General features: G+C 41.0%; 1 protein-coding gene across 1 annotated transcript; it reads right to left on the minus strand.

Annotated features, from left to right (window-relative positions):
• Positions 1-100: 100 nt before the first annotated feature.
• On the minus strand, positions 101-16,755 carry c11h18orf21 (chromosome 11 C18orf21 homolog). Its single transcript, XM_026349431.1, has 5 exons — positions 16,453-16,755; positions 12,237-12,253; positions 10,780-11,000; positions 1,350-1,543; positions 101-1,039 (listed from the first exon to the last, which is right to left on the minus strand). The coding sequence occupies exons 1-5, from the start codon at positions 16,545-16,547 to the stop codon at positions 877-879; spliced, it is 690 nt and encodes a 229-aa protein (XP_026205216.1). The 5' UTR covers positions 16,548-16,755; the 3' UTR covers positions 101-876.
• Between the last annotated feature and the right edge of the window lie 9,635 nt (positions 16,756-26,390).

Below are 26,390 nucleotides of genomic sequence, written 5' to 3' on the forward strand. Positions count from 1 at the left end.
TTAAACAGCTAATGGACAACAGGTGGGCAACAGGGCAGTACAAAATGCAGTAGCTATAATTCTTGCTCTGACAAAAATATTAAATGATAATCTGAAAAAAGGTTTTAAAAAAGTATTTTATGGTCAGTGTTTGTATACAGGTTTTAGGCAGATTTGCCTACACAGTGTAAACAGCAACTGATGAGTCCCATATTAGATAAAAATTAAAGAAAGAAAGAAAGAAAGAAAAAAAATCAAAATATTTTATAAATGTGTAAAAACACATTTACAGCATATTTGTGAAATCTGTCATTTCTATCCAATACACAGACACATCTCTAAAAAATTAAACAAATACATAAAAAATACAAAAGTTTTAACATCAGGTAGTTTGAGTACCTAACAGGCTTAATATATATTTATCATATAAATGCACAATTGTAGCTTTTGGAAAACAAATAATCTAAAATGAAGGATATTGGTAGCTTGTCACAAACGCTACTACAGAACAAAAATGGGCTTCTTGTAACGTTTTGAGCCATTTGGTGAATCATTTCACATTCCTCTTATAGAAACATCCCTCGGTTAGGAGATCTTAAGATACATGAGCTGAATTAGACACGAGACGCTTTCTCTCCAAGCTCAGCAAAGGTTGCAATAACCCTGATTAATAGTAGAAATAACTAGCCCACTGCTCCCAGTGGCTGCATTCAGAATTTCCAGGAGCTCCATGGCAAACAGCCCAGCATTAGCTGTGTTTGTGGGCAAACTGTAACCCTTCACACACCAGCTCGGAAACCAAAGTTACTTTACTTAGTCCCTCCTTAGCATTTGGTGTAAACAGGTTACAACATGGGTCTAAGCCCTTGTTTTTTAAGAGTGTACATGAAGACTCAGTCAAAGTGAGGACAGAAAGTCTTTTAAGCCCCCCTTCTTGCTGCCCTTGCTGTCCTCTCTCATGAGGATCTTGCTGAGACGCTGGACGACCCAGTTTTTAGGTTTAGAGGAAGACTTGGAGGAAGCCGAGCCAGACCCTGCACTGTTAGAGGAGGTGGCGCACCTGGAAGCAAAGAGGGTGACAAAATAAGAACTGAGACAGAGTAATTGGAGATTTCGTTGGTTGTTGGCAGGAAATGTTAAAAGTGTGCTGTCAACAAGTAAGTGATCTGGTAAGCACGGATCCAAAACACGTACCAGCAGCAGCAAGTTGGGGTTCTATTAATGCTGAATAAATAGAAACTTAATCATTCAAATACTAACATGCCTGACACATTACCCTCTTAGCTGACACCTACAAAGTTAAGTGGAGGAAGATTATATCTTAAATTGTAGCTCAGGAGATATTAATACAAACACCTTAAATAACTTACCTAGGTGTGTGAGCAGGAGTCGTGTCTTTACCAGGAGTCTTGGGGGTGGTCATATTGGATCTGGTGGTTGACTGTGGGGTCTTGTGTTTGCCACTGCTCCCCGGTGTGCTGTGTGTTTTTGAGAGGGTAGCTATAAAGTCCCTGTTCACTCCTTTGTGTCTAGATGTCTTATTGCAAGTGTGGCAGGTGGCCATCTGGGACGAAGAGAAGAAGAAAAAAACACTTTCATTAATATTGCAAGGCCTATATCTATATTCCTTTCACATACAAAGAGGTGTTGAGTGAAGGCATACAAGAAAGCCCCACTGGGAACCTTAGCAGAAATACCAGTAGTTGTTGTGAAAGATTCTTCAAACTAGCCCTCAAATTCAAATCTCTGAAAGGGAGGGGATCTTTTGTTCTTCTACATGCCGTTTTCTTCAAACAGCAGTTTTCGTGCTTTCTCTGGGACACACAAGAATTTGTTGAGACTTCATCTGGACATGACAGAATAGCTCCAGGGACACACAGAGAGCAGGACTAGCTGCACTTGTGGCAGACAAGGGGCTGGTAATGTGTACTGCTCATAAGCCCTAAACGATGTATAGCCTGACCTCAGCTGAGGAAGAGTTCATAGTTGGGTCTATAGAAACAAATTCATGACAGAAGATGATTCACATAACAGCGGAGGCACTTCCCATCAGTCTTGCCACACTTCCTCGAGATTATTTATTCAACCTTTTCCTTTAAACTCTACAACTACTTTAACATTTTTACTTATCTGACAAATACTACACTTCATATGCAAACAGAACACTATGGCACGCTGTGAACCCCAGTGAATTGTCAGCTGACAAAGATATATAACATACATAGTGTCACAGAGCCCACAAAGCCTGTTATAACGTCAGCAACAGCCAAATAGATCACAACTCACACAAAATACTGCTATGTTTACATTCATATTATTTTGCAAATGTGCTTCTTCAACTGATGCCCTGTGTTCTCAAGTCAGAGCACATCAGATCCAGTGAGAATATGTTCCCAATGTTGAGTTGACCCAAGTTTAAGACAAATTACAGAATTAAGTTTGTTTTTGCAAGAATAAATCGTCAAACAACTCCAGTAAAAAATCAAAGAGACAGTTACACTTTTCTCCCCTAACTGACAGTAACTATCCCATCAGAGCCTTTCAGAGCCGCACAAAACCGGTCTGAACAGACCACCACCACCACCACAGAGACGAGCGAGACAGAGCCAAGTTGTTGACGGTCCTGAATGCTGATGAGATGAAAACTCACCGACACGAAAGTAGCCATTTCAGATTCTGACAGGTGTCTGCTGAAGAGCGCTGGAGTGTTGGGTTTCAATGCACCAGGAGGACCAGGAGTTCCACTTTCTCTCTACGTGACAGTCTGTGAAGTGTTTTTTACACGACTCTGTATGTCCAGCTTTATACAGAGCAAGCTGAGCGGCTGACCCACCCATCTTTGTATAGGGGTGTGGCTCAAAGGAGGACTGACCAATGCTCTGACAAAAGGATCAACTAATCTGTGGGTCAGCTGCTGCTCTTCAACAGTGACACTCAACCCTAACTAGATTCATCTAGACACATTTTGTTTGAAACTAAAATGTTACACACAGTTCCAGGTAGAAATAAAAAATCAAGCTGCAATGCAGTGTGTTGTGTAACCCCAGTTAATCACGGCCAACATTCAATTTTTACCATTTTGACTCCCTGTCGGCCACAATATGGGGATTTTAATTTACTTGAAAAATGAAACCTTGACTTAAATTCATTTCATCTTGTCAAGAGGTAAGTATAACTTACTTATCTATTACATAAGTAAGTTATATGTGATAAAGTCAAGGTTTCATTTTTTTCAGTGTGTTGTGGCTGACTGGTGTATATTTCATGATGATGAGGATGTGAATATTATTATAATTTAGCATTTCAAACCCATTATAATTACATAATGGCTATATTAAAAAAACTACAACAACTTAAACATATGCTGGTGATGCAGATAAAACTGGAACAGATTGCTCTGATAAACTAAGAAAGGAGTCAGCTGGAGTCTATGATACTGTTCAAATTTACACTCAGGGATCTGCAGGATTTTCTCTGTGTGTTACACAGGCACCACTTCATGATTACATAGGTATTTCAGATGAAAGGAGTGCTGGCCTATAGTGAGTACTCCACTGGAGGGTCTGGAACACATGTATTGGAGGAAATATCTATCCTGCTCTAATGTCTTCAAGCCCAACATTGAATTTCTAATGATTCCAGAGTGTTTCAGCTTTTTCTTTGGAGGATCGGTGCAGAGCATTGACACTCTGCAGTCTCCACAGTTAAAAACACATTTGAAAGGCACCAACAACTCGGGAAAGCCAAATTTCATAGTTTACTCCATTTACTAAACTGATGCTTGAAAACTGACTCTGAGATCTCAAGCACGAGTCCTTGAGTGCAGCAACGTGAAGAATTTCCAAAATGTGCCTGACAAAATAGAAGTTGTGATGCATTCCCGAACTTCATTTGAATAAACGGAAACATGCGATTCTTCTAATGGAAAGAGCAAATTGGAGCTTTTATTTTAGAGAAACTGCCATCAACTCTGACCTGCACAATTAAATAAAAAAATAAATAAATCAAGACCAAATGCGTTTTAATGTGAATAATTTCTAGTGTTTTGTGCTGCAAATAACACAAACAGTGATAAAACACAGTGTTTTCATTTGTGATGCACATATTTCAGCATTCCGATTATCCCCACATTCCTGTTTATACTACATTACATTTTACACTCTGTATTTCCTTAATTAGAATCTTTCCACTGGTACCTGCAGTTATTTCCTGCTACAATTACCCAATTTCCTGCAGAAGATCATTAAAGTTTCATCTAATCAAATCTAAACAGGTTGCCGGTGCCAAACACTCAAACAAAAACTATTTGTTCACGACGATAAACCGTGCTATAAACACAATTTCAAAACATACAGTAGGTGATCAGGGGCTGTGGACATTTAGGTGACATCCTACATTTTAATGGTTTGAACTGAGATTCATTTGTTCATTCAATGATGACCGAGGGAAAAATATACACCTTATAAAAACAGGTTAGGTTTGTAGTGAAATGGATCAAACAGGCGGACAGCTGGCTGCAGATGGATGTTTACAGCTCAAATGACCTCATGTTTTTATCCTCGTGTCCTCTAGTTACCACCGTGGCCTCAGTATCCTCAGCTCGCCTGAACTAAGGCACTGACGTGATAAGACTGTAAGGAAGTATATCATAGTCTCTCTGCTAAGTTCAACAACATGACAAACAAAGTGACAGTCCACTGCAAAAACAACAAGTGCAGTATGGTTGCTGCATGGTGACAAGTAATCCTGATAACCTATAATAAAATCCCAGCCATCACGTGTACCCGTTTTAATTTTTGCTAATCCTCTGACATGTAGTGTATGCACTTGGATAGGCACACATGTGCTGGTGCCACAGGGTGATCTGATTTCCTGATCTTGGGCTGCTGATCCTGGCAGCAGACAGCCCTACAGTACACAGTGGCCAATCAAGCATATGGCAAAGGCAACGTGTTGGGGAAAATCCACCTATGCACAGCTAGGGGAATATTACAGATGTCTGTTTTTAGCACAGGGTTGAATGTCTGTTTGGAAAAGCTTAATGACACAGATGAAGAAAGCATCCCTTTGACTACTATCTTAAAGTGAACTTAAGATAGTAGTCATGAGTAATAAAAACTTCTAAAGTTTGTATATATTCTCACACTGGGTAACGCTGGACCTTTCATCACTTTCCTACCTAAACAATCAGCATTTTAGTTTGTGCTTTACAACATATTCATGCTTTTTTTTTGCCTTTAACCTGACAGCCCAGGTCACAGATACACTTAGCCTTGATCCTATACAAAAACATCATAAATGTAGCAGTGGCAAATGTCAACATCCGCTAACATCCTCAAATCATAAAAACAGACAACATGCAATCATTAGATATCTCAATAACTATTCTAGTAACTGGGTATTAGGAAATAGCCTCTAACAATACTATTAGAAATAATGACATCATTATAAATATCACAAATATGTGTAATGACACACATATGCAGACACACAAATCAATTCTGCATATGGACCTTTCCTTCTATTAATAGCCCTGTTCCATAAATACCCTTCCTTTCTTTCCCACTCTCTGCTCCCAGAGGTCAGCTTGGGTTGATTCATTTGACCTTGGCTGCACAATGCACCTAAGAGAGTGAAGCCAAGTAGAGTAACGAAGGGAGTGACTGAGGTAGGTGCCAAAAAAAGGGTCTTTGATGTGAATGGAAGCCTGACAAGTGTCTGAATGTTGATTGTGTTACAGAGTTTTCAAAATGTCATTGTGCGTGCATTCAAGAGCACAAACATCTCCACACACTGTGTGTGAAAGCCATTTGAGAACACATCAATACAACACAACAAAAGCTGGAAGCAAAAGAGCAGTCGGGGGATCAATATGAGGCAAGCAGCGCAAACCCTCCCCTGCATGGAGGGCAGTGCATGGCCTTGCGCTGTGATGATGCTGGCAGCCACTTAGTCACACTGTCTGCAGGCAGGCTGCCTGATAAACACAGCGACACTTAATCTGAATGCAGAGCTGCTACACACTGTCATTAAAAAGAAAAGACGTCTTCTGTGATTCTTTTGCTTGTCTGTCTTTGCTGGAGGTGATAAAGGTCCCAACAAAGAGTAAACTGATGATTTCTTTCATAGTCCTTGACAAGACATATTAGACAAGGATTAATGTAGTGTGTGTTACATGTTGGACCATTTAATTTAGTAAATTCTGTATGAGATATGCTGAACATGTAGAAAATGAAAAAATAAACAAACTGTCATAACGGTGTCTGTACTTCAATTTACAAAGTGTCTGTGACCTGAGTACATACCGGGACAGCCCAGCTGTGCTTCACCGTGCAGCTGCTGTTCAAAAATAAACAAAACCGCTTGGAGACAGATCTAGATTTGGAGAGGTAAAGTAATGGCGTAATGTAATGTGTGGCTTTACAATAGATATGTGATGAACGCCATTCATGTCCATGCATGCTGAAGGGATGAGTCACAGGAGTGTGTGAGCATCCAAACACTCAACAGAGGCGTCATCCAAACCTTGACCGCCATACCAGTGAACAGTTAAACCTACAGTCGAGATCACCATCATGTTCTGGCCTTTTAATAGTCCCGAGGAAACAAAATGAAGTGAGGCACACATTAATAGAGCTAATTGAGAGATGACAAGCTGCTATGGTGCTACATCAAGTCCTCTTCATAGGGATTATTCTTGTTTGTGAGCTACATGGTGACATGTTGACAGCAGGTAGATGAAAGCTACTGTACATCTGATCCTAGGCCAGTTTGGTGTGTATGTGTGAGAGGAAAACAAATTAATATGGATGCACTCGGAATAGGCATGTTACACTGTACTATGTTGTTTTTATTATTTTTTTCTTCTTGGTTCAAGGTTTAACTATGTTGGCGCAGCTGACACCAACATGTCACGAATGCTGCTCCTGCTGCGAACACTTGTTAACATGCTTTAAATATTTCAGTAGACACTTAAATCTCTACACACGATTGAGTGTTTCTACTTCCCGTCAAGTCTCCACTGTTTTTGTCTAAAAAGGTCAAGGTCGCCATCATTATTAATTATCCCATGTTACTGCGTTCTCTTTCGTAGCATGTTCCTCCCTCATCAACCACTCTCTCACTGTCCAACTTCAAGGTGTCAAAGTCCCCGCTTGAGATTTTCCTGCTCCCTGAGAACAAACAGGCAACGCACTAGCCAGACACCGCTGTGTCCTGTTTCCTGTCATCTCCTTAAAGAGGCACATTCTCCAGCATCATTACTCCGCTAAAGATAAATATGACGGGAGGCTGCGACGAAGAGTTGGCCAAGAATGGAAGGAGGAGAGGAGACTGCTGCATGCAAATGGAGATAAAATTCAGGAGAGAATATATGAGGGGGATTAGAGAGTGTGAGGGAAAGACAGGAATGAGGGGAGGACAGGTGGTAAGTGAGGTCATGAAGTCCTAACAATAATTACAAAGAAGAGAGGATGGACTCATGCCAGAAAGAAATAGTCCTTCTGGGGAAGAGAGGAGATTTTCTAGCCACTTCTGAGGCTGTGCTGTGTGTCACTTTGTGTGTTTCATCTATAAGCGTCATGTCTGCACATAAACATGCCTGTACACCTGTCTTTCTTCTAGTGAACTGGGTAATATGAGTTATTTCTCTTGTACACAACAGTTTAGTTTAGGTAGTAGACAAACATCCACCAAAAGAAGAAGAAGAAATATGTCAAAGTAAAGGCTGGAATTGTGTATTTTCATTTTGTAACGGACAACTCTGCTGGGAATAATACATTTATGCTGAAGGAGGAAGAACGAGGAATGACGGAGGAGGAGGAGGAGTGTGCTATCCTTCGCTCCATTTAGGGTCTCTGCCTTACTTGTAGGGCTACAATCCAACTCATTTCAATAGCCGTGGCAAGATAACCTGCCCGGCATACACAAACATCTGTGATTTATAATACCTCTGAGAGTTAACATCACAGAGCTGGGGAAAGCAAATGATGCGCTGGCATCTGCCCTGATGGTGGCACATACAGTTGTTTCAGAATATTCAGGGAGTATGCATGCTCCTTTACGTTTTGCAATTTATTGTTTAATCTACACTCAATAAACCATATTTTTTATTACAAATCCTGAAAGCACAGTGGCCTCAATAACTGTGAAATGGGTCTGAACCATTAGGACTCTTTCTAGCATTTTTAATTGGTCAATATTGGTTATTGTAAGTGAACTGATCAATCTAAAATTAAATCAACAACATAATGAAAAGTGTGAAAAAGGTGAATGGGGTTTAAATACTTTACAAAGGGAGGAAGACCAATATGGTGTCAAAAATGAGGCAATTCACATAAATACTAAACCTGCATCTGTATCACCTGATGAGATACGTCACCTGTACCTCTGTCTGCAAATACTCACGCCTTGTTTTAAACAAACATCTGTCTCCTGCCACGCACAGAAAAGCATGAATGTGACAATTAAATTATGAGACAGCTTGTTTTGTTTATTTCTCTGATAAGTCATCTGCCTCATCCTGGGGATGTCACGTGGCTGACAGTAAGAAGAGCAGAATATTGTGTACATGGCCATAACACTCCACTCAGGCACAGTGAAATAAAACTATAAAATGATGAAACACTAACACAAATCAAATTAAGGTTTCATGGTCACTATGACAAACTGTTTTGCCCAGTCACTGTTCAGTGTCTGTGGGCTGTAGTTTCTTATACAGTTATAAAAATCAACGGCAGCATCTTATGGGAATAACAAATGGCACAAGGATAAAAAAACACCACATAACTTCTAATTATCTAATTAGCCTCACTATGACACTTCTCACGCTCACGTGCTGGGCCCCTCTCACCTGCTCTGTTCATGAGCATGGAGGCAAAGGAAGGAAAGTAATCTACATTCCCTCTGTTATCTCTCTGCTCCACCCCATGCGTTTTAAGGACATCGCTGTATTACTACTACTTCTCTGCAGAGTACAGGTGTATGTTGTCCTGCAAACACGGTTTGATTTGTTCCTCCTTGAACCCAGTAAATGAAGCCGAGTGTCCAGGAAAACAGAGGCTAAAAATACACCGTGGGACACGCTCAGGGTGTATTAGTTTACTGCTAAGTCACGTGACGAAAGCATCAGCGTCAACATTCTTCATCGTGACCAAAACACTGTTGACAAAATGAGGAAGAGCAGAGGTGAGCAGCCAGGGTGATGTATTGCCTAAGGTGATGCAAGCCAAACCTGTGTGATCATTGGTTAGCTTAGTCTAATGTTACTGTCATTTTCTGTAGTGTGAGGTCTGATTCAGACACAGAGCCACCACATTCTTGATCATTTATTACTCGGTGTATTAAGGATTTTATTATTCAGGTGGTTACAAAAAATTTGTAGAATCTAGTGACACATGCCAAAGGAAGCTATAATTAAATAAAGTCATTTTCAAATATTGGTTCTTAACTCTTAACATAACTTAAGCTTTTAGAGAAACCAGTACTTGCATCTGAGACCCAAATGCTACCTCAAACAAGGGTTTATTGAGCCATATATGTTAGCACGTTAATACATAACTACCCCAACTCTACTGCTTATGACTGTCTCCTGCTCCTTCTGTAATGTTAATGCCATCCAAATGGATCTTATTAACTTTTTAAAAATGATGATGAAACTGGTGGACATTTTCTCAAATTTTGTTTTCCAAAGGTCACATTTCTGTCACATGCAAGCCTTAAAAGTAATTCCAAATTTTCAGGCTGTCCTGTGTCGTCTTTATTCATTGAACTATGCAGTTGAATGCTCCCATAAAAAAGACAAAAGATGAGTTCTTTCCTTCTCCTGTTCACCTTTTTATCCATTCTCTGCCCACCTCTTTTAATTCCTTTTTGCTCCCTCTCAGCCTCTGCCTGCCTCTTTGTCCTCAAAGTCAACAGATACAGTATATAGCAGGCAGTGAGTGCCTTGTATGGTGAACCTGCATACTGAATGAACCCATTCTGACGACCATTTTTGACGAGGCAGCAGCATTTCCACTCAAGCTGCTCTTCATTAAGCTGATGTCAGATCACTAGAGTGGCTCTTCACTAACACTGCTGTGTGGTGCAGGAGGGGAAAATGCCACAAGCTCTGCCACACTTTCCTCTTCTAAATGGGCTTATCAGTGGAGCGGGTGGGTGCTGGCCAAAATAAGCTTTCCCTTTTATCCCACTATGCTGCCATCCATAGAGAGAACAGACAACGAACACCACTGTTACAATTTAGGGGTCGTCAGAGTGAACAAGTTGACAAAGCGCCATCTAACAACATTAGATCTCCAACAGTTAAACTTAATGGGACCAGTGTAAAGACTGGAATAATTAGTGGAGCACCATAATGAAACCAGGCGCTTCCTGTGGGATCAATTCAAAAGACTTCATCAATATAAAGGAGCAATAAAGGTTAGAAACAATACATTAAGAGACATCATAGAGCTTGTTAAGTTGTAATATGTCATAGTGTTTTGATCTTCCGTCAGAGGTCAACACCAACTACAAACAAAGTGTCTAACATGAAGAAATGGAAATGAAACTTAGCACATAATGCACATAAATTGCTGGAAGTAAATAAGAAAATTCCAATTTCAGAATCAGCCTAAGAAGATCCCACTAAAGTGGGTTTATTAAAAAACACTAAATGATTCTGTTGATACCTCTCCTTGGTTCAACCCCCCTATAGCAGAGCATAACAGGCACTGATTTTCTCTGCAAGGACAATGTGCTGCAGTGCAGTACAAAACATAACCAGGTCTGCGAGGTTGTGCGAGTGCTTTGTCTCACCAGTACGGAGGAAGACTTATGGAAGCGTTGCAGCAGATTTTTCTGCACCAGACTGAGTCGTTTGCCCCGGGCCTTCCTGCGCAGTATGCTCTGCATCCGTGCTGATGGACGTTTCTTGGGCCGCAGACGGATCCGGTGATTGTGAGGCTGTAGCCACTGATAACAGTAGGGACACACCGAGGCGTTCTGCAACAAACTGGAGGATTTCTGCTTCGATGTTGCTGAGGAGAGAGACAAGTTGAATTAAACCTGTCAGCAAATATTGAGGTGCAGCATGTGTTCTCAACAAAATAATGGCAACAAGACGTTTTCTGATGGGTTTCTGTTCATTTGCAGTTGCATATTAAGCAAACAAACTAAGAGATATAGGTTTGAGTAATTGAAAGCTATCCCTAACCCTTCAAAACATTAAACTTAGAACAACCTGTGTGTTTGGAGTTGTTGTTTCGCAGCATGATCCAGATTCCATTAAGCTTCAGTTCATTATAACAATGTCCAGTACAACTCAGAATTCATAGCTCCACCAATAATGGCAAGACATCCCGATCCAGAGGCCACAAATCAGCACAAATCATGTTAGAGCCACCACCACGTTTCACAGACGGGATACGGTTCTTATGCTGGAATGCGGTGTTTTGTCATCTCATTCAAACCAGAAAGTTTAGCTTTGGCCTCATCAATCCACAGGACACAGTTCCACTTGACATCTGGCTTATCCACATGGCCCTGAACTGTAGACAGGCTTTAATCAGACTTTGATAGTGCAGACCCAGATTTCTCTTCTTTAAATAAGACGGGGCCTCACAGACTCTCACCTGACGGCCATCCACTAGATCCTGATTCACCCTTCACATGAAATGATATTCCTAGAGCTTCACATACCTTGGCCAAACACTACTATTAAAGATAATATTCAAAAATGAATTTAAAAATTTGATGTTTTTGTTTTGTTTGTGATGCATTTGTTTAATTGGTTCCCCCTTAATTTTAGGACCAAGACAAAACCAAATCACATTTAGGTCACATTTTTGCAGAAATACAGAAAATAATAGAAAAGTGTTCACAAAATTTATAGTGCCATTCTCAAACAACATTTCACAGCAGTGTTTTTAATCTCACCATATCCAGACTTTGCTTAGGGACCAGTCTTTGTGTTATTTGGAGGAGAAACGCCTGAAGAGCCTTACTACCTACTGATGTGGTTTTGGCATGGGTCTGACTGTGAGTGTGTGTGATTTGTGTTTGAGCCCACCAGGCTGTCTGCTGCAGACAACTGGCTGACTCAACGTGTCTGGCTGAGAGTTTAATGAGGTTTATCAACATAGACAAGATAGTGAGAAGGCTCTGTTCACTACTGCTCTCTGTGGCCATTATACTTCAGGGCATCACTGATACAATTATGCATAAAACTAAAAATAAAAACAAATAAAAAAAATTATAGATCATTTTTAGCTTACCATTCACAGGCCACTGCCTATGGAAAAAAAAAGAAGAGACAAGATTAAACACAGAGACTTACAGTATGTCAGATAGGAGTAAAATTAATTTGTAACTGGGTTTAAGTTGAAAACCAATATGAGAAGACCAGAAACATTTCAATACATCTTCTCTTTCACAGATAAAGGTTTTAGTTTCTCTACTATAGGAAATTGCTTATTAATAATTTAACATGCATATGTTAATATACTCCTGCATGTCACAATATCCTTAAAATTCTGCATCTAAACAACTCCTTTCAAACTGCAACAACATAATAAACACAAGTTAAGGGTTAAAGTAAAAAGGACTAGCAGTCAAATTAAAATCATCTGATGAAATAAACTGTTTTAATGCGTCCATGCTAAAAGACCCATGACAACTTGGAAAAAAGCAGTTGTCATGGACAACTTTTCCCATTATGTGTGGTGGAAAACACGCAACCGGAAAAGCAATAGCCCAAACAATATAAGGCAACACCCCAAACTGTTTCCCCACCTCTACCCCTTGCAGAGCTGCCTGGGTGACTGCTCTGCCTGCCTCTAGTTTTAGAACTCTGAGATATGTGCACAAACATTTTAACTAAGCTGCTGTTAAGTCCTGCTAAAATTAGCCGCAGGCTTAAATCAATGAGGGGAAAGTTGCCGTCCGGCAGCACGTGTGACAGGGAAGCACAGAAACAGGGTTGGTTATTTATGGAGGCAAGGGGGCGGGGTGGGGTATGAGGTCGACTTTAATCTGGAGTTAACCTGCTGGCTGCTGCAGCATCTGGCTGCAGTGGTTTGTTTTGTCACTCTCCACGGGGCATCCTCCACCACCACATGTGTTTATCATACCGCAGGGCAACACAATGGACGCAGGTGGATGAATGGCAGGGTGGAGGAACATTTGCAACACACCTCCTATCACTCATTTCATAGTCTGAGTCACTGTCACTTGATCCCCTTCGAATTTCATAATCAGTCACTGGATTATTCTGTCAGATTATATGGACGCCTTGTCAGAAAATACTGGAAATGAAAATAAGCTGTGTGAGGCTGTCACGGTGGATTGTGACTCTGGAGAATCACAGCTGAAAATGACTCATGGACCTTGAACTATTCCCCACTACAACACTTTTGTTAGTTATGCAAAAACCCTTTTTGATTATTCTTAGCAGATAGGAAAGTCTTCTTTACAAAGAGAACTAAGGACGTTATATAAACCATATACAACACACAGATACATAATTTCATTTCTTTGCAGCACTAAAAAGCCAAATCTCTCCTGACAAAAAACTATGAACAGACCACTGATGACTTGAATGTGGGGCAGCTGGATTCTTGGGAGAATTTTGTTTTCCCACAATCTCCCTTCCCACTGCTCCCCTGATGAGCCAGAAACTGTACACTACAAAGACCTCTTCCACCGCACTAATCTTATTAACATACTTGTCATGCTTCTCCTTTTAAGTGCACACTTAGTTGGGGTGATGAACACTGAAGATATGGACTCATGGTCTACTGACTACTGAGCGGCGCTATCAGATCTGTGGAAGATGCGGCAGGGTGGATGGTAGCGGGAACAATATAATATTATGTGCCGTCATAATTAGAGACAGAAGTGCTGGTTGAGGAAAAGTGCACAAAATAAAAAGCATTATGAGCATTTTATTGCAACCATCCGGATAAGAGCAACTGTTGGCTTCACTTCACTTGTAACACAGACATTTAGACACAGTGGCCTGGCACAGGAAGTGGTGTGGTGAAAGCCAGAAGCAGTGAACACTCTAGAGACTATGACCCTTCACAGCACAGACTGCCTGGGTCCCATTTATCAACAGGATGTGACAGAGAAAAAAAGACGGGAAGTGCTGGTCAATCCAGGATCACATGTACGTGTGGCAACCAGTGGACTCCTGCTGAGAGTGGTCATAAGACAAGAGGCACGGTGTGAGGGGAGATCACCTCTAGGCACAGCTTGACAGCAGAAACAATTACTCAGCTAATAGAGTGACATCAATTTCTTTTGATACCTGATAATTAATTTGTCTACTTTCAATGCAAAATGCTCAATAAACACTGGTTCTAGTTTAAGTGGCAGCAACTGACAACAAAAACGTGAACACGCACACACACAGACTCAGTCATCCTCAGCCTGACAGAAGGCGAAAGCAGTGGCAAAAGGCAGTAACACGATCTCCAGCAAGTATGTGGAGTAGAGCGTATGACTAATGACAGACAGGAAACAAACACGGCGGTGACGTAGAAGTAGCCAAGACCACAACTGGACAAAGAGACGACACTGGAAACTCCCAGAAGAACATGGAGAGACATTTGTGGCTCATTAGGACTAAAAACATTATCAAAACACACGGACCATGCATGCCAGCCATTTGACTAGATGCTAACAAAACATTTTCATTTCCACTTGGCTAACTCATCATCTGAAATGTTAATCCTTAACAGTGATTTCCTTCCTAGTGTGCCTCCCACATTATCACTCTGGCTGAAGATCAATTAATTAGCTCATCACGCTTGGGGAAGATTTTGGCTACCACTGCTAACTGTAACTTCTCTGCCAGGTTCTTTGGCATGAGTCCAGTCAGTTGTCCAAATAGTAATACTGTATTTGTCTCTTGTCTTTTGGACAGCTGGTTAAACTTGGTCAAAATCATCCCTCCAACCACAGCTCATAGAAACCAGAGAATCTGAAGAAAAGCTCAATGTACTAAAGTGGCTTTGGGTTTCAATAGTAAAACCTCTGTTTTTGTTTCTGTTCATGGTTCTGCCCGCAAGTTTCCTGGCTCAGGTGACGGGGAAAAAAAAGGCACAAGGACATGTCTGGAACCCAATTCAAACACCAGCTACAAGAGTCAGCATGCACACAACGGTAGTACACATGTTAGACTCATTAATATCAATATAAACTATGACAAATATAATTGGAAAACACATTCTCTACACCTGTAAGTGTGCATGATCCAAGTGCACTCACAACATTTCTTTCACACACACACACAGACACACACAAAGACACACACACAGACACACACACACACATTTCTCCTGAAATTTCTATAAGCTTTCACTTTCTACACAATAAGGCAATCACTACAGTGTGGGATACACCATCAGAAGAAAATGGACTAAATTTCTTTTTGGCAAATGCAACAAAACCAAAGCAGTAAAGTGTAAATGATGAAGTAAACTAGAAACTGGCATTAATTACTATTGTGTTTTACTCTAATAGGAATGAAAAGACTTGACTATAGAAGGTAATTGGATGAGGACAGTACGCTGGGAAGCACGTTGTGCTCTGTATGGGTCCTTTTAACAACCGTGAAAAGGATACAACACAGGAAAAGAGGGTTACAGACTGGCTTTGGCTCTCCATCTTCATAATTAGAGGGATTGTGTTTGCTCACGCCACTTTGTTTTTGTCATGTTTCAAGTGTTGTGACCCGACCAATGAACTGTACAGTAGATGAGCTGAATTCATCAGTTGCAGGTGTTCTCACATCATTTAACAGATACCGGTTCCGGCATGCTACACTCCACTGCAACAACACAAGCTTTCACGCTTCACAATAAGAAGCACAGTTCGGCGTTTAAAGAAAGCAACAGCAAAATCTCACAAACCTTTTGAGGAACTAGCACATAAAAAAAGCAATATGTGGAAGCAGACTGGTCACTGATTATCTGCTACAACTAACACAGCTGCAACACAAGATTTCAATGGTGTGAAAATACAAATGTGGGACATAACCAAGACAAATTCATATTTAAAATGCTCTTATGTCAATAATAATTGCCAACATGCAAAATTTGTAAATATATCTGAAATGCAACATAATCAAATACTAATAACTGTACATGTTTTTTCTGGATGTTTCATACTATGTCTCTGCATCAGTGTCTTATCTGCAAATTTATATTCATAAGCCCAGTTCAAATTCTTTCAGTAATCTTTAAATTATATCATTTCCTATTGGATGCATCTAGACACGTATGTGGAACATACTTGTGTCAGAAAATGTAAATTTCAGTTTAATAGTTTAACCTCAAACATCAGAACAATCCCAGTTCTCCAACAGGAAATCAACCGTGAAGACAGGTCGAGCTCTCCCATCTAGCGTCTAGATATCGACATTACAACAATAACGGGGAAAAGGCAAGTGTATGTCTGTGTAAGACCAATTTAAGCAAAGTTTCTTACAGGAAGAACCGCGACAGCTCCGGACATGTTTCTTTGTACAGCAGAGAAGCGTCTAATAAAAACTTGGCCGGTTGTTCTTGTAGAGAAATCTTCATTTTGGAGAGTGTCCGGGTGCGACGTCGTCTTAAAACATCTTCATTTAAGCGGCCAACAATGTGAAAACGGTTGTTAGCGGAGCTACTACACAAATACACTAATAACTGGATATACCGTGGCCTAAATGTATAGACAAAGTGCCAATTCTAAGTCTAGATTAAGTTATTAGTGAGTCTCTGCAGCTACACGACAGAAACCCACGTTGGGTCGCAGAATTCTGACGTTGTTTGCAGTGCATTGTGGGAGATTGAGTAAATAAGAAGCAAGATGTGGAGAAACTGTACCATAGTCTGTGTTGGCTATATATTTTCTATTAGTTAGTCCTCAAACAAGCTATATGCTAAAATAGTATTCACTATAACAATGAAAAAGAAGTGATTATTTTTCATAACAATCAAAATGTTTTAAAACGAACTTTTAATTGGCTTATTTAGGACACATGTAGCATTAGATATCCTATCAGGAATTAGGTTAGGGCACTAACAGTCCCAGTCTGGAGTCAGCACGTTTATAATCAGTGTTCAGACAGCCACGTTACTCACAGTCAGAAGTTGAATCCTCACACACTAACTCATGACTGCATTTGTTGAATAATAATATGACACGCTATTAATGTAGTTCAGCCAACGCGTGGATTTCCTTTGATGACATCATTCCTTAGCTCTTATTGGACAGGGAGAATTGCCAATGTTAGACAACAGTGGGATATAGCATCATTAAGCTATTGCCGTATCCTGCGCATATCAGAGCACTAACAAACCAGGTTTGTTCAGCTCCACATACACATTCACCTGGTCATCGCCATCCGGCAACTCTAGATAGCCTATCCCATGACTCTATAAAACTCATGTAAGATCCAGTTAAAAGACTGAGTTTAAACCTAAACGGAGCTATTACACAACGTGAAACTGGATTTTTTTTGTGTGTGTGTGTGTGGAAGCAGGAGGGTGGAAGAGCCTCTATGAGTGCGCATCGGCGGGTGCCCTCTAGGATGCGGACATCAGAAGATGCAACCCGATCTGACACACGACCGCTGGAACGGAGACATCAGAACCAAGTTACAAAGAGGTTTTGTTATTCACAAGAGGAAACACATTTTATAGGACCGACCACACAGCTTCCGCACTGCTCGTTGTCAGTGGCCGAGGACTGATCGTCAGACCGATGCGCTTTACGCGCATCTTTTCCCGGAATATCCTGATTAAGGTTGGTTTTCACACCTTCACTGATGACAAATATTTCGTTTTTAATCAGAGCTGCTCAGTTTTCAGATACTGTAGCTTTGTTATCTTAAAGTGCACTTTGGAGTATTGTTGTTATACAATACAAACAGTATAATATAGCCTGCGCTCTAGTGACTTTATTCTCTATACTTTTTGTGCCATAGCCTGTATGCATGTTTTTACATAGGCTACAGGTCTGTTAGGTTTAGGGTCTTCTAAACTATGCCTTCTTTACAGGGTATATTTATTTGCTATGCGTAGTGTGCGTTCCTTTATCAAGTAACGAGAGGGAGGCAACCAGACACAGAAAACATATTAAATCACCGGGCCGGTGCAGAGCGCACAGAAACTGATGGAGTAAACTCAAGTGTGAGGCATTGCTCCTCACGTCGTCCGCGAGTAAATCTTCACTTTATCAGCCGCTGTCAGGCTGGAGCTTCCACACAAGATCGAAACAGCCAAGCGGTGCAGCTCCGCTAAGTGTAGTCCGCGGATAAACGGATTGTCGCTCGCTACCAGGACACAATTGACTCGCGATTCCGGGGGAGAGAGAGAGAGAGAGAGACATTCAGAAAGACAGAGAGGTTGATGGTGCTCATAGTGCGACCACATCCTCATCGCGTCTTTACTGCCGTGTAGCTGAAATAATAATAAAATTTAAAAAATAAAAAAAACAAGGAGCCTGGGCAATGACCGAGAGGTAGGCTGAATGGTTTCCCTTTCACAGAAACAAATTGGCACAGATTGATTGCTGCTGTGCTTAGAGCCAATATAGTGTGGACGACAAAAGAATACTTCTCCACTGATCACCACAGTTATAAATGGACCCAATCCTTCTGCAGTTTCCATAGGAAACCTATGGACATCAATCGCACAACTACCAGGCAGGATTGTAGTGTGTGAAAGCTGCCTGGAAGTGTGAGGAAATGTATTTCCACACAGTGACATTAGATATTCAGTGGAGCCATTTGCAGCTTTAAAGTTCACAGTTATGTGCATTTTAAGAATCTGTTTTACTAGTGGGAATTAAACCCTCAGAACTGACTGATAGGTGCAGTGCTCTGCTGACTCACAGATGATAGGACCTGCAGCCCCTGCGCTATTAATATACTACTCAAGGAGCCATGTACAGTAGGGCCACACCTGTCTCCATTATGCTATGGTGAGTCAGTTGTTGCGGCCAGAAGGACTTTTCTTTCACCTACGGAGGACCTCGCAGGGGAGCAGAGTCATCCCAAAGTGTCCTGTCAGCATCTTTGGGGAAAAGCCAATCCCAGCAGTGACAGCCATCGAGCCAGCTATCACTTCTGAAACACAACACCAACTCTGATAGTGCTGAGAAAGCTCGGGAGAAAAGGCACAATGCACTGTAATGCTGAGTGTGTGTGTGTGTGTGTGTACCTAAGATTTGATTAGAGTTAGCTGTGTCTGTTGTACATCTTGTGTGTGATGACTTCCAGCAGTCTTGCTGCTCTAACAACTCGAGGGTCCACTTCAGCCAGATTCTCCTCTTCCTTATGTGAATTGCAGATACGCATTTGTCTGCGGCTGTTATCTGAGCCCATTTTCCTGCAGGATTCAGTGCCTTCACACATCTCCAGCTGGAACAAGTCTATATTCTCTAATGAGTGTAATTATCCAATTGAATTAATAATTCACGGGGATAAGGTTACTCATTTTGTCCGTTTTTATGCTGTACCTTGATAAACGCTGAATTATCAGCTAGTGCTTCTCGTCTTTCCTCTTGTGTCTCGGTGCAAACACGTGTGTGCAAACCCTCACCTCTTCTTCTTGGTATGGGAAGCATTTATCTTGTTAATGCATCATTTGAGAGTAAGTACTCTTCAAACATTGCTTGCGATGCATTTATCACAGTCATTCTTAGAATCACTGTGTGAGAGATGACCAAGGTCACAGCATCACTTGCTCATAAAGAATTTTGTCTGTGCACAGTTTTTGAAGTTGTTTTTATTTCTCTGGAAGTTATCGCACACTCGCATACCCGCTACTTCAAGGGCAACTGTTTCATTTAAAGACTGCAGTCTTGTGGCTACTCTGTGAGATAAATATAATTTCCTATTCAACATTAGAAGTGATTAGTGTCTGTGGAGATTATTTGTGAAGAGGCCTGAGTCACTCAACTGTTCCAGGAAGCTGCACATCTACGAAGAGACTTAATTTGTCTTCTGCTATTTTTTATGAAAACATTCCCTACATATCATCTTCTTGAGGAATTAACATGTGACAACTCAAAAGGAGGTGATAGGGTTATTTAACCTTGTTACACATTCCTTTATTTTTAGGCAAAGAGAGCATGTGTGTGAGTGTGTGGCGTACTCTATACACTGGCCGGTGTGTACACTTGGGAAGCAGCGCTGCTGGTACAGACTACATTTTCTACGCCATGCATAATCACATTGAGGAGAACAAAGATGTTACTTCTATATACAGGGTTTGTTTGGATCAGGATGATCCAGGCATCCAGAACCGAAGAGAACAGAGGCTCATTCAGAAGGCATCAAGGGAAGGGACCCAGTGGAGGCACTAGCTAAGTAAAAGGTTGTGTAGCCCTGAAGAATAACAAGGAGAGGAATAGTAAAGCCTTGTTCCACTGTATGCTTTTCATAACAAAACGAGTTAGTAGCCATGAAAGGCCGTATAATAAAATGCCTACCACTGCTGTGAATGACATATACCTACATTTCTGACCTATGATCTGATTCAGTGGTTATTATTTAAGGTCATTTTTAATAGTTAGGTAGCTGTCTTCAAAATCTTGCATAGAAATGAAGGTGTGTTTTTTTTTTTTTTAGCTCCCTGCCACCTTGCTTAGCAAGTAAATGAATGGACTCAGTCTCACACCCAAAGACGCTTCTACACAAGACTTTTCTTTTCCCCATTAGGTCAAGCATACACACACATGCATAGACATGTGAAACTGTATTTATTTCTCTTAGGTGGCTCATTCTAACTAAGTTTCTATAGCTGTATTATTAATAAACATCAACTACACATGAAACAGAGGCAAGATAAGGACATAAGCATTATGTAAATTTGGGGATCTGTTATGCAGATTTGCCTTTGTCTCCTGAAACAATTTTCTCATGAATGTAGGAATCATAGTATGTGCAGTGTAGTTGTTTTTTTTTACAGTGGTCTCTCCTCATAATTTTCCAACAAACTGAAATTCTGCCTCTGTATCACACACTGATCAGAGGAGCCACATCATTGTTACAACTGGCACAATGCACCATTGTTGAGCTTTTCCTATTGTGTGAATCTTTTGAATAGGGGAGGATCTTTTCTAATGATAAGGTTTTGGGAAACGCATGCACGGCACATATCCACGCCACTCTGTGTGATCATTGTCCTGATTATGGAGAATAAGTAGGTCTTATTACTCAACACCAATACTTCAATTACATGTCCCATTAATTGCACACAGTCTCTGCAGCATTTTCGCCTGGCAAAGTCATTTCAGTTCTGTCAAAACCCATTGTTGCTGCAGTAATGAAAGGCACTTCACATAAAATGTAGCGTCTGGGTGGCCTCTTTCTCAGTAGAGGCAAGTTGCCTTGAACAGTTTCCAGTAATGTGTCATCCATTTTTACTTTCTGTATTTGTCACATATCCTGTATGATATGAAGTCCAGGCTTTTTCTCTATGCCCTGATAAAATATATACGTTTCATCCGACGTTGGTGCCTTTGAAGCTCATAGTCTACACCCAGACTCAATCCATCCTGATTCTACTGTTTTTTTCCCCACTAATTGTGTGCTCCATTTTACGTGCTGTTTTTTTTTAGAATAGAAAAAAGGGTTAAGTGAATTGAGTTTTGCCCCTGGCACTCCACTACTTTCTTTTTCATTTGCTTCGTCCTTCACCTCCTTTCATCTGTCCTCTGAGTTCATATCCCTGTAGCTTCAAATCTAGGTTGGACCCATTTTCATACAAGCAACTAGGCGAGAGAACGACACTAATGTAATTGCCTAACCATACTGTATTACAAAAGGAGGTTTAACCAGTGAGGCTGATGTAAGCATCTTTGGACAGGACAGGGAGACTGGAGAATGAACCTGACGTGACTAAACCACATAAGAAACCTGGTGTAAATGTCACGGCATAAAAGGGCTGTTGATTAGTTTTGTTGTTTTGCCTGTTGATATTCCTTCAGCAGATGTGAGGACACGTCTGCGCGGCCTTGACATTTTCAGACCTTTGTTTGTGATACATACAGCTTAGAGTTCACTCAGCTATGACCTTTTAATGTCCGTTACATGGCAGACTCCCCAGAAAAGATGAGTATAAAACACAAGAGAATAACAAGGCTTTGGGATATTTCAGGAATTGATTGCATGCCTTCTATGTCTTTGATGACAAACTCCTTCTATGTTTCACCTACTGTAGACTCATGAACACAGATGTTAGCCAGTTCCCATGATGCCTCCAAATCTTTGGCTTTCTCTCGATGTTGTTTCTTCAACTCATTAATGAGTGTTTGTTGTGCTCTTGGGGTCATTTTGACTGGCCACCCATTTCTTGGTAGAGTAGCCACAGTCCCAAAGTGTCTCTATTTATAGATTGTTTGCCAAACTGTCTTTCACATCACTTTGTAACCTATTCCAGCTTTTTTAAAATCAACAATTCTTGATTGTAGATCCGCTGAAAGCTCCTTTTGGCGAGGCATGGCTCACATAAGTACATTCTTCTTGTGCGAAGCAAACTTAAAAGTTAGGCTGGTATTTGTCACTTGAAGTAGCTCTAGTCCACACCTACAAATTAATTTTCTTAAGGGTTCACATACTTTTTCCACTTGCACTGTGAGGTTTTTATGGTTGTTCTCAATAAAGACATGAAAAATCTATTATTGTTTTTACTTTAGGCACATTCTTATTCATTTGTTAATAGTCTTGACTTAGATGAGGATCAGATCACATTTTATGACAAATTAATAAACCATGAAATTCCACATACTTCACATACTTTTTCTTGCCACTGTATTTCTTTTCGAAGCGCTGTGTACAGCCATAATAATGATTACATTTATTCCCAATGACATGCTCCAATTCTGCCACAGGGCTTCTATATAAGGACATTGCAGACAGATCTTTTTCTATCCACAAATGGCACTAGTAGTCATTAACCTTCTAGTCAGGTAATTTGGGCCAGAGGAGCATTTTTCTCTGGATGTCGAGCACTTTGGATATGAGATGTAGCTGGGAAGGCCAGCACCCTCTTCACAAGGTGAAAAGGCTATTTTCATTGGCCAGGTGATGAATGTGGTGCCTGTGGAGAAGCATAGGCCTTTTAGCACTCTTTTTTCTTCACTCCCATTTGCTCTATATTAGTATTTTCCTTCATTCTGTTACCTTTTTCATTCATTATCCTCCCGATCGCCATCTCACGCTCTGCTCCCACCACTCTCTGTCACTGTCTTCCTTTCATTTTCTCCCATCTGCTGCCGCTGTCTCTCACACAGAATCTATTTTAATTGACTTTATCTCTGCCTCCACCTCCCTCCCTCATTTCCTTCCTCTCTACCTCCCTGTCTTCCTTTTCACAGTGGATCAGCTGTTTCCAGCCAACCTAAGCTGAAGGTGACCTGTTGGCTGGGCCAGAGGCTGCAACACAGGACATGGGTCCTGCCTCTCCTTCCCGCTCGTGTCTTGTGTTGCAGCCAGTGGAGCTGCCAGCCTGTCTGTCCACCTCGGAAGGACCAAGCTCCCAGAACAGATGGATCTACCAACTGTGGACCTGCTGACCCTGCTCCTCATTGTAAAATGAGCTTGTGCCTATTTACTGTCATTCCCAGCGTAGTTTTCAAAATTGATATATTGTCCTCTCTCACAGTTTGAAGGCAATAAAGTACTTTAGACATAAATGTTACTCTTGTTGTACCTGTTGTGACAATATTGGAATTCTTATTTGTTTACAGGTGTGCTGGGCGTCCCCACTTTAAATTTAATACTTCAATTCAATACCAGAGAATAACTCCCCTGGTGACATTTGTACTGTGACATTTAAAGCAAAGTTAACACATTTGAGGACTATTATAATCACAAAGCAAGTCAAATAAGTTTTTATGAACCTCATCTTGCATCGAATGAAGCAACACTTTTAAATTTCCCAGGGAGCAACAGTCACTATGAAGCAATAGCTCCTGACAAGGTCAACAGTGATGTACCTTTGGGCAAAGCAGGCAGGTGCTGGGGAGGCACGCGCAGGCTGTCTGAGCCCCTTTAAATGCTTCATCATCTTCCCCCCAGGTTTCAACATAGATGAAGACGGTAGAGAGTGACACAGGATAGCCATTGTCTTTGTTCTCATTTCAATAAGAAGAGGAGAGATGAGTAAAGCAGAGGGGAAGGGGCAAGAGGACAGTGATGCAGTACAATGCATCCGATATGACCGCCAACCTCGTGTTGTTGCTCCAGCAACTCAGACTTGGTTAGAAATCACAAGGTGTTTGGGGATCCAGAAGAGAGCACAGTATCAGGTGTCCTGTTTGTTGTGTGTGATAATGCAGTATGTGTAAGTATGTGTGTGTGCTTGTGAGAAAAAGAAGCCATTTTCTGACAGGGGTATCACTTGATTGGAATGTTAATCTAGGTGTGGACGCTTGCTGTTTTCAATCTCCCCCCACCCGGATTGTTTACCAGAGGGATTGAAGAATGTGTGCTGAACATTGTGTGAGCTGATATTGGCTGACTGTGTTTACCCCGTGGCGGTGGAGACGTCTCACAAGCAATATTATTTATTTACCATTTTACAGCTCCGAGCGCTGCCAAATATTTTTGTGACATAGGCTCCAGCAGTATTCCATGACTTGATCTTGAGGTAGAACTGAAGTGGAAATAATCTGAAATGGTATGTAATGATTGCACACCTTTTTCTACCCTCTGCAACATTAACCACAAGCACTTCGGGGTGGTTTTCTCCTCTACTTGATTTAAATGTTTAAAGTTGACACTGGTTTGAAAGGTAAATAAAAAAAAGACATTTGCTTTTTTTGTTTACTTGTTAAGAGATAGATGAGAAGATTGATCCCACACATATATTTATCAGTAAATATAAGCAGTAGTTAGCTTTGATCAAAATAAAAACTGGAAACACAGGGAAATGTCTAGGTTTGGGCTTTGGGTTAAATGTGTACATTAACACTATAGTCTTCATGCTAAATAAAGTCCCCAGCTACTGGTGCTGAATGCGTCATGAGTGCTTTAAATAAATGATACTACAGTGACTTTAGCCTCTGTCTCACTTACTCTAGCCTCCCTGGCTTTTCTACCCATAAAGAACCAAGGTACACCTTTAACCCCATACTCAAAAAAGCCCCAACCTAATTAGCTGAACAAAACTTTAGCATCTCACACCCAGAGAAATGAGCAGGACACACTAACAGATCTAACACATTGCTGGGTCTTAACAAGGATCTGCTGTGTCACATATTTTTCTGTGCCAGTGCACTTTGTGTCTGCAATCAGCAATTGCAGATTGAGGGAAAGAGAGCTACACCCCCCCTTAGTGTTGCAGTTTAAACTCCCTTCTAACAGCCCTGGCTGGTATGGTAATACTACAGCAACAACATCAAGTCATGGATTTATTCAGTTCACAGTGAGGGAGAGAAACTGCAGGCGTAGAATATGGGAGGGAGCCAAGTGCAAAGCCCTTTTGTTACAGGTATCTTGTCACTATGTGTTAGACTGAATATGTGTGCAGCCTATGACATGGCAGGCAGCTCAGGCTGAATGTCACAACACCAGGTTTAAAGTTTGTTTGATGATGACACGTGGTTAAATATAGTCAGGGTTTTGCTTTGAGTCTTAGAAATAAGAAAGAAAAATCTGTCCTACAGAATGCCTGGATTAATCACCTGTTATATATGTGCAAGCATTTCTGCTGAAGAGCAGGTGTAGGCAAAGGAATAATGATAAGATGAATTCTCATAATCAATCACAACTGTTGTCAAACGTAGTCAGTGACAAAGAAGGGGCCACCAATGCCTCAGAAAGCCTGGCACTCTCTCTTTTTGATAATGTATGCCAGTGGCCAGTACATCAAGCTCATTTATGAGATGGCGTATTTGGCAGCGTAATCAATTCCTCAGTCGATTTCAGTGGCTGCATATCCCTTCACACACTCACAAGGTCAAAATGTATTATGTGTTCTGATGCCTTTTAGAAAGGGTGAGATGGCTAAAAGAGGAGAAACTGGGTAACATAAGAGGAGAGAATACTGAAGAAAGGGGGACAGAGTGTAAGAGAGATCCTTCCTCATTAATTATACCATACCTCTGCCATCACTTTGGAGGGGTAATGTGAGGAACCCACAGTACCTGACTCTATCCAAGGACCTGGAGTTTTTGGAACTGTCTCAATATACCAGCACTCTCAGGGGACATAGCAGAGGAAGTGGCTCTTTTTGAGCATCTTAGCAATGATAAGAGGCTCTAAAGAGAGAGGGAGAATGAAAGAGCAGGAAGAGGAAGCGAAGTATTAAAGCGGGGGAGTTAGAGATGGTAGGAGAGGGATGAAGAGACTGGCAGCTGGAGGAGATAAAGACAGAGTAGCAGAAAGGGGGATGTAAATGAAGGGAAAGAGAATGGCAAAACAGAGATGG

This window comes from Anabas testudineus, chromosome 11, assembly GCF_900324465.2.
Source record: "Anabas testudineus chromosome 11, fAnaTes1.2, whole genome shotgun sequence".
Lineage (NCBI taxonomy): Eukaryota > Metazoa > Chordata > Actinopteri > Anabantiformes > Anabantidae > Anabas > Anabas testudineus.